Genomic DNA, 8,335 nt, shown 5'->3' on the forward strand with positions numbered 1-8,335 from the left:
AGACTTCACCCCATCATCCCGAGGAAGGGAGGGAGAAAAAGTGAGGGGGAGTTGCTATATCTTTAATTTTATTTCTTCAAGTAAAATGCATTTGAAACTCATGGTAAACTTTAACACTTGCTGAACATGGATGGTAAGATTTTCTTGTAGAGCCTTCCCAGCTCTGGGTTCATCATGAGCTGGAAAAGGCCTGGGGTTGGTGGGAGGAAGTGTGGAAGGGAGCGTGGGGTGTTTAGAAGGGTGAGGGGGTGTGGCAGAGCAGCCCCCACCCTCAGATCCACATATATTGTCAGTAGCTTCTTCTGCCTTACCTGGAAGGTCATTTCCAGAATTTTGAAATTGCTGTTCATTTTGCTTCTCAGGGAAAATCAAAAATACAGTTACTGTGATTGGTGATGTTTTTTAAGAGCAGGGCGCCCTGCCAGATGGACTCCAGTGAGTCTGTGTGGTTCCAGAGTTTGTGCGCAGAGATTTTGTAAGAATTCTTTTCTGCTTTTCTGGCAGGTGCATCCACTCTTTTATAGGCTGCTCAAGTAGAATCTGATCCCCCCAACTAAAAAGCAACAAAATCTCTTCATTTGTATTTTAAGCATGCTCTATGCCAGGTTCTTGGGGGTTGGGGTTCAACAGCGAAAGCCCAGCTATGGCCCACAGTTCATGCAAGGTGGGCAGAAGGGGGCTGTCATTCACAGGCACACTGATCACAGCCCTGGGAGCCAGGAGATAGTGATGAGGGACCCTTTAGGGGATGGTTCAGAGACTTCTTCAGGGGCAAGCTGGTGCCCCCAAGGTGAGGTTGGGTGGGCTGGAGACCAGCACTCCAGACAGTGGGACGCACAGTGGAGGGAGTTTTCATGGCAGCTTTGGCGGGCAGTGGAGGGCAGGCCACGTGGCTGGGACAGGGAGGGTGCGGCTGGGGAGTGAGCAGAGTCAAGTGTCCTCTTGGGAGCCACATCGTGAGTTTGAATTTCATCCAAAGCAAATTTGGAGGCCTTTGCAGGGTTTCAAGCTGCGATGTGGGGTGGGGTTGATAAGCAGCTCATTCTGGCTGCTCTGAGAATGGTGGGGAGCAGGGTGGGGCGCTTGGAATGGGTCAGCGTAGGGAGACTTGCTAGAGGCTTTTCCATGTCAGGCAGGCAGGAAGTGCTGGCAAATGTCAGCCTTGCAAAATCTCCCATGTTTCAGAGGCCTGTCAGGTGTAATGGTCTAACCAAGGTAATGAAAGGGGAGGGACTGCCCTCAAAGTCTTAGAATTGCACACCCAGCTTCCCCTACCACATCCTTACCAAACCGCCATCGTCTCCACTTACATAACCCTCAGGACGGGGCCCTCACTACCTCACATGACAGCTCATCTACCTTGACTAGGATGTGCTTTCTTGCTCTAGATTTCTACTTCCTGGTCCTGTTTGAAGTTCACTTAAATCCTGCCTGGAAGTTTAATTTTAAAAAAATACCAAAGCCTGGGCCCCACCACAGTCTTAAAAAACCAGAATCTCGTAGGGTGTGTTTGCCTGCACATGCCCATTGAACGTGCTTTACCTCCTCCCATCATGGCTTTCCCAGATGGTGCAGTGGTAAGGAATCTGCCTGCCAATGCAGGAGACATGGGTTCGATCCCTGGGTCAGGAAGATACCCTGGAGGAGGAAATGACAACCCCTTCCAGTATTCTTGGCTAGAAAATTCCCATGGACAGAGGAGCATAGTGGGCTTGCGTCCATGGGATCACAAAGAGTCGGATGCGACTGAGCACCTGAGCACACCTCCCGTGATGGGCTAAGAATCCTGCCGCAGGGGCACACCAGCAGAAGCCCCTCTCTCGTGGGAGTCCTGTGTGTGCCGGAGGGACTGGACATGTTCTGCCAACCGGCCTTGCCCCCCAAAGGCCTTCAACTGCCCGACTGTGTGGTTTGGGGTGAGAAGCTGGGATCCTCACTTCCCTTCCACTTCCTTCTCCCACCTCCATTTGGCCCCAACTCCCTGGTCATTAGCCATCTTCACCAGATGCCCCGTGGGGGTGGGAGCTGAGTCCAGGCAGCTGCTCAGGCGGGGCTTGCGGAGGTGGATGAAGCAGCTCCTGCTTGCCTGCCTGCTTTGGCTGGGAGTGGGTGGGGTGGGGCAGGAGGGCAGGCCAGCTGGGAGTCCACTTCTTGAGCATCTCCTTCCTTTTCCTTGTCTTTCTGTTAAGAAGAGGTCAGAGTGAAATAGTTCTGACCACTTCCTCCCAGAGCAGCCGCGTTCCAGGGGAGCCTAAAGGAGCCAGGTGTCTGGGGTCCCTGAAGGCAGAGCCAGGGCCCAACCCATACTGACATGCCCACAACTAGCTTCAGGAGCTGCTCTGGGCCTTGGCCTGTGGGGCCTTGGGCTTCAACATTAAGCCAAATATGACTGCCTTGTTTTCAGGGTTGGGGAAACTGGCACTGAGGCCCCTACTCATAATTGATTAGACATTGCTAATCAATTAAGGCACTTTCTTCTCAGTGAGCCTGCACGTACCTTCAGATTCTTCTTTACTCAGGGCACCAAACAGCCAGCAATGTTAGTTCTCAACACACAGCTTCTTTGCCACACCCCTGGGCCCAGGCTAAAGTGCTCAGACCTTTGTCTTGTTGAGGCTCCTTCACACAGCATCACAGCTGAGGTCACTCCTGTCTCTCCCCTCTCCCTTCTGCTGTCTACAGGGAAGGAGGGGAAGAAGGCTTGTGGAGTTGCTGCCTGGGGTTACAAGCGTGGTCCCAGCGATGGAGGCCTTCCTGGATTTCCGCTCAGTGTCTGTGCCTTCCAGATGGCACAGTGTGAATGGTCCAGGAGGTTGCTCGGTTCCCCTCTGAGGGGCCCCTTGGCCTTGACCTTTGCATATGAATGACCATCAGGCCCTTGAGCAGCTCTGCTACCCTCATAGCTGGTGTTCTCGCTCTCTTTCAGCTCTCAGGTTAGGTCCTGAGGTGAGGAAGAGGGGCCCAGGACTCCCATTCCTGCTCCATCCTCCCTAACCTCCCTCGCCCTCAGGGGTGGAGCTCAGTGCAGACCGTTCCCCTCCTCGCTGCCAACCACCGACCCCTCATTCCCGTCCTTCTGCCCATCACCACTCCTGTCCTGGTTCTTGCAGACTTCTAACCCTCCTCTCCATCCCACCCTGTCCTCATCCTGGAATCTCCTACCTGGCCCATCATCTGACTTCCTTTGGTTCTTACACAAGCACCACTTCCTCTGAAGTCTCTTGGTTAGCACCCACAGCACAGAGCCCCAGCACATTCTTCCTGTCCTCCTCTCCTCCCTTAGTTCCTCCTCGATGCTCATCTAGATGGAACGTAATCGGTGTTTACTCATTTGGTTATCATCTACCTCCCTTGCTGGAAGATAAGCCCCTTGATGCTTCATTCACACTTGTCGCTCCAGTGCCCAAACCAGTATCTGCAAACCCGCAGATGCTCTGCAACAATTTGTGTGAATGAACAAACAAACAAATGAAAAAAAAAATGAATCCCTCTTGCTTCTGGGTACAGGGAAGATTGTGCAGCAGCAGCAGAGTGTGTGTTTGTGTCAGAGAGAAAGGGAGACAGAGAAAGAGATAGACGCAAGGAAAGAGACAGAGAAACAGATATTCCTGCATGTTTACAACTGCTCAGTTCCAAACCCCAAATTCCTACCAACTCTACATACTTCTGGAAAACCCCAGTGCATAATTTTCGTTCCGCAGAGAAACCTCAGTGTTGTGTTTTTCTGAAAGGTCAATGGGACTTGACTTTTTGCCCTCTCGTGTCTTTTCGGTGGTGGGGGCTTTGTCCCAGGCCCTGTCTGTGCCTTCTCCTGCCTCCCTCCACGGGGCTGAGCATCTCGAGGCGTGAGGCTGAGCGGAAGCAGCACACCCCCCACCCCGCCCCCATTCAGGCACCTCGCCCCCATTCAGGCATGACGGGATGCAGATGGACATGGATTCCCACATGGAATCCAGGCAGACATCAGCAGCCAAACCAGAGAAAACAGTGTGCACAGGAGGACCCAGGGATAGCTGTCAATTAAGACTGTGTGAGAGATGGGGGCTTTGGTACCTCCCCTACGGAGGCCATTTTCAGGGGGTAGAAATGAGTTTTGAGGCTACAGATGCTTGAATGACCTTTGTGTCCAGCTCCCAAAGTTTGCTTGGGGTCGCGCCACTGCCTTAGACTGAGGAAGCATTAATGCGTGTGTTTCCTCTTCCTCCCCATGGTACTGCACCTCTGCTCCCCATCACTGCAGAAAACAGCAGCAGCGACCAGAGGCAGGCATGTAAGAAGCACGAGCTATACGTCAGCTTCCGGGACCTGGGCTGGCAGGTAAGGGGGAGGGTGGCTGGGTCTGCCCGGGTGTCGGGAGCCTCTGGTATGGGCTCCCCTGTGCTCCCCACCATGGCGGTGGGACTGGGTCCCCTATGTGCAGTGAGCCGTGGTTCTCATCTCTTGAGATTCCAGCTGTTAAGTCGTTAAGTTACGTCCAACTCTTTTGAAACCCCGTGGAATGTAGCCCATCAGGCTCCTCTGTCCATGGGATTTCCCACGCAAGAAAACTGGAATGGGTTGCCATTTCCTCCTCCAGGGCATCTTCCTGACCAGGGATCGAACCTGCGTCTCCTGCATTGACAGGTAGATTCTTTACCATTGAGCCACCTGGGAAGCCTCATGTCCTAACTAGAGGCTGCAGGGATGCCTCATGAAACCCAGGAGCAGAAACCTGGTTTCTGCTAGAGACCCAGGCTAGAAACGAAAGCCCAAACACTGTGGACTGTGAACCTCATTCTCCACGGGAACCCCACTGGCATCCTGCACTGGCTGCTTCCCTCAGATATGGCCAAGTCCATGTGCTGGAATCCAGCCACCTGGAGGGTGGGCCCCCACCCTCTGTGGTGTCTGTCTGCCCCTCCTTCCCCCATCTGTGCTTCAGATTCCCAGGGAAGGGGCTGATTGGCCCAGCTTAGGCTAGGTGCTTGTTCCTGAACCAATCAGGTATTATAGGGCTGGGATCATGTCCTAGGACCATGGCCTACCCCCTATGGAACCATTTAGCTGAAGCAGGGCAAAGGGAAAGGGATGAATCCTAGAAAAAGAGTATCTCAACTGTTGATGAGTTTCTATGACCTCCTGGGTCCTTTTCTAGGCATTGGAGATGCAGCCTTGGGCATAGCAAGGTGCCTGCCTTCATGAAGCCCAAATATCCCTGGAGAGGGTGTTGTCATGAGATTACCAGGGCCACTGGTTTTGTTGTTCTTCCCTCACAGAGCTTGTATTTCCGTGGGAGGGTCCAGATTGTTCCCAGAGGATAGAGTTCCCAGATATGCCCTCAGGGCTCTTGTGCACACAGACAGCTTGGAGCTCTCCTGGGATTCTGTCCTCACTCTTAGGATAACATCCACAGTCTAAGGGGTTGCTCACATTCTAGTGTGGAATGGAGCCCCCAGGTGCACTTGAGCCCCTGAGGGGTGTAGTTAGTGCTAGAGTGCCATTTCTGTCCTGACCTGACCACAAAGCATCCTTTGTTGAGTCGCACAGTGTATTGGGCACTGTGCTGGGTGAAGTGAGGTCTGAAGGCTTTGTTAACAGACCGTCCATGTGCTACCACATAGCAGGGGTAAGACTGATACCCCCGGTCACCCCTGTCTGTGCCGCCTTCCAGTGAAGAGCCAGTGTCCATTCTGGGCTCAGCCCAGCCCCCTGGTTTTTCCCTCATTTTTACTGTCTGTTGGGACAAGGGCTTCACAGCTGGCTCAGTGGGTAGGTAAAGAATCTGCCTGCAGTGCAGGAGATACAGGAGACACGGGTTCGATCCCCAGGTTGGGAAGGTCCCCTGGAGGAGGGCATGGCAACCCACTCCCGTATTCTTGTCTGGAGAGTCCGGTAGACAGAGGAGTCTGGCGGGCTACAGTCCATAGTGTCTCAGAGTCTGAAGCGGCTGAGCCCTCACGCACTGGACCTAGAAAGGCTGCCTCCTGTTTCTTCTGCCTCTGCAGGAGCCCCAGCTGCCCAGAAGGAGGTGGGCTATGCCTTTGACCTCTGGGAGCTTCGGAATCTGGCCCACAGGAGGAGGCTTTCGGCCTGGAGGGCGGGACCCTGCAGTTGCCACTCTCAGGGTGTTCTGACCACGCCCCTCGCCTGACCACGCCCCCTCACGCTCTCTGATCTCTCCCGGCAGGACTGGATCATCGCACCCGAAGGCTATGCCGCCTACTACTGTGAGGGGGAGTGCGCCTTCCCTCTGAATTCCTACATGAACGCCACCAACCACGCCATCGTGCAGACGCTGGTGAGTGTGGCCTGCGCGCCGTCCGGGGTGTGGCCCACTGCTGCAGCAGGGCCACCATATCCGGCCTTATGCCCCTCCAAGCTGGGGCCACAGCAGGTCTCTGACGTGTCATGAATTTCTGGAGCCCTAGGCCCTGTTGCTTTCCTGGGCCCTTCCTCCATAATCAGCATATAAGTATGATCATTGTGTATGATCTTCAACCCTGAAGTGCATTTATTTCTCCTAGTTTTAAAAGCAGCTAGAACGGTTTCATGGGCTCCTAAAAGTATCATGAATAAACATCACTGGCCTTGCCTCAGTCTGGCTTGTTCCTGGTAGTCAGCAGCCACCTTTATAGGCTTCCCCCATCCCCTGCTCCACAACGTCTGGGCTTCCTACAGGTGAGGCAGGCTTGAGAGTTAGTCCCCTCCCAGAGTTCACATCTTTGCCTCCTAGCCTTGATTTCGTGGCTCAGCCATTTAAGGGTGTTTATTGTGGCAGAATCATCTAATATAGCCTAGACTCGGACCATCCAATATGGTACCCACTTTTATATGTGGCTCTTGAATACTTTAATGTGGCCAATCTCAATTGAGATGTTTTGCAACTATAAAATACACACTGAGTTTTGAAGCCTTAGTATAAAAAAGTGTAAAATATCTCATTCATGACTTACGTTAAGTGTATATTGAAGTGATAATAGCTTTGAAATGCAGGGTTAAATTATATTATTTAAATTTATTTCACCTGTTTCTTTTTCATTTTGTAGAGTGTAGCTACTAAAACATTTTAAATTACACTTGTGATTTGCATTTGTTTTTCTTGGACAGGAAAGGCCTGGTCCAGAGGCCAGCAATCTTTTTCTGAAAACAGCCAGATAGTAAATATTTTTAACTTTAAGAGTCATAAGTTTTCTGTTGCAGCTATTCACCTCTGCTGTTATAATGCAGAAACAGCCACAAACGCTGTGTGATGAATGGGTGTAGCTGTGTGCCAACAAAACTTTATTTATAAAAACATGTGGCAGAGCAGGGTTTGACCTGCAGACCGACCCTTGTCTGGCCCAGGGGTTCTCAACTTGGGGCAGTTTTGCCTCCCAGGGAATATTTGACAATGTCTGGCTTCCTCGGTGGCTCAGCAGTAAAGAATCCACCTGCAATGCAAGAGCTGCAGGAGACATGGGTTCGATCCTTGGGTCAGGAAGATCCCCTGGAGGAGGGCACGGCAACCCACTCCAGTATTCATGCCTGGAGAATCCCATGGACAGAAGAGCCTGGTGGGCTACAGTCCAAGGGTCGCAAAGAGTCAGAGGCGACTGAAGCAACTTGGCATGCACGTACGGAGACATTTTTAGTTGTCACAGTTGAGGGGTGGGGGTGGAGTGCCTTTGACTTCTAGAAGTGGAGCCCAGGGATGCTGTCAAACATCCTGGAATGTCAAAGAGGACAGCCTCATGAGGGAGAATGACCCGGCCCCCAGTATCTTCCTAACTGTATGCCGTGTCACCCTGTGTGCTCTGGTTCTCTCATCTGTAAGTCCAGGATAACCCCGGAACTGAGTTAGTTAGCCATCAAGTGCTTAGAACTGGGAGTGCCCAGTGAGTGTCACCAGTAGGGATTCTGTCCAAGCAGTACCTGTTCCTTACAGAAATATGGAGGCCAGGGAGGAGTGACTCTCCAGGTCTCACCACCACCACCGTTTTGGGGTGTATTCCAGGTGCACTTCATCAACCCAGAAACAGTGCCCAAGCCTTGCTGTGCTCCGACTCAGCTCAATGCCATCTCCGTGCTCTACTTCGATGACAGCTCCAACGTCATCCTGAAGAAATACAGAAACATGGTTGTCCGGGCTTGTGGCTGCCACTAGCTCTTCCTGGAAGTCACACGCTTCCGAGTCACGGTTTTCTGAATCCTGGGTCTCTCACCGTCCAGTACCTCCCACCTCCTCGGCGAGGAGCCAGCAGACCACCTGCATTTTGTGAGGCCTTCCCATTCCCTCTCCCCAACTATAATGCTGTAGGAGTGTTAAGGAATTTGAGAGGCAGATGGCTTTTGATCCGATTTTCATCAGCATCCTACG

General features: G+C 52.4%; 1 protein-coding gene across 1 annotated transcript in view; it reads left to right on the forward strand.

Moving 5' to 3' along the window:
• BMP7 (bone morphogenetic protein 7) overlaps nt 1-8,122 on the forward strand; it is an 81,931-nt gene extending 73,809 nt beyond the window's left edge. Inside the window, exons 5-7 of the mRNA XM_068987390.1 lie at nt 4,241-4,317; nt 6,167-6,277; nt 7,973-8,122. Of these exons, the coding sequence (XP_068843491.1) occupies nt 4,241-4,317; nt 6,167-6,277; nt 7,973-8,122 (338 nt within the window). The remainder of the gene's footprint in view (nt 1-4,240; nt 4,318-6,166; nt 6,278-7,972) is intronic.
• The last annotated feature ends 213 nt before the right edge of the window (nt 8,123-8,335 follow it).

Source organism: Capricornis sumatraensis, chromosome 15 (genome assembly GCF_032405125.1).
Source record: "Capricornis sumatraensis isolate serow.1 chromosome 15, serow.2, whole genome shotgun sequence".
In the NCBI taxonomy this organism is placed as follows: Eukaryota; Metazoa; Chordata; class Mammalia; order Artiodactyla; family Bovidae; genus Capricornis; species Capricornis sumatraensis.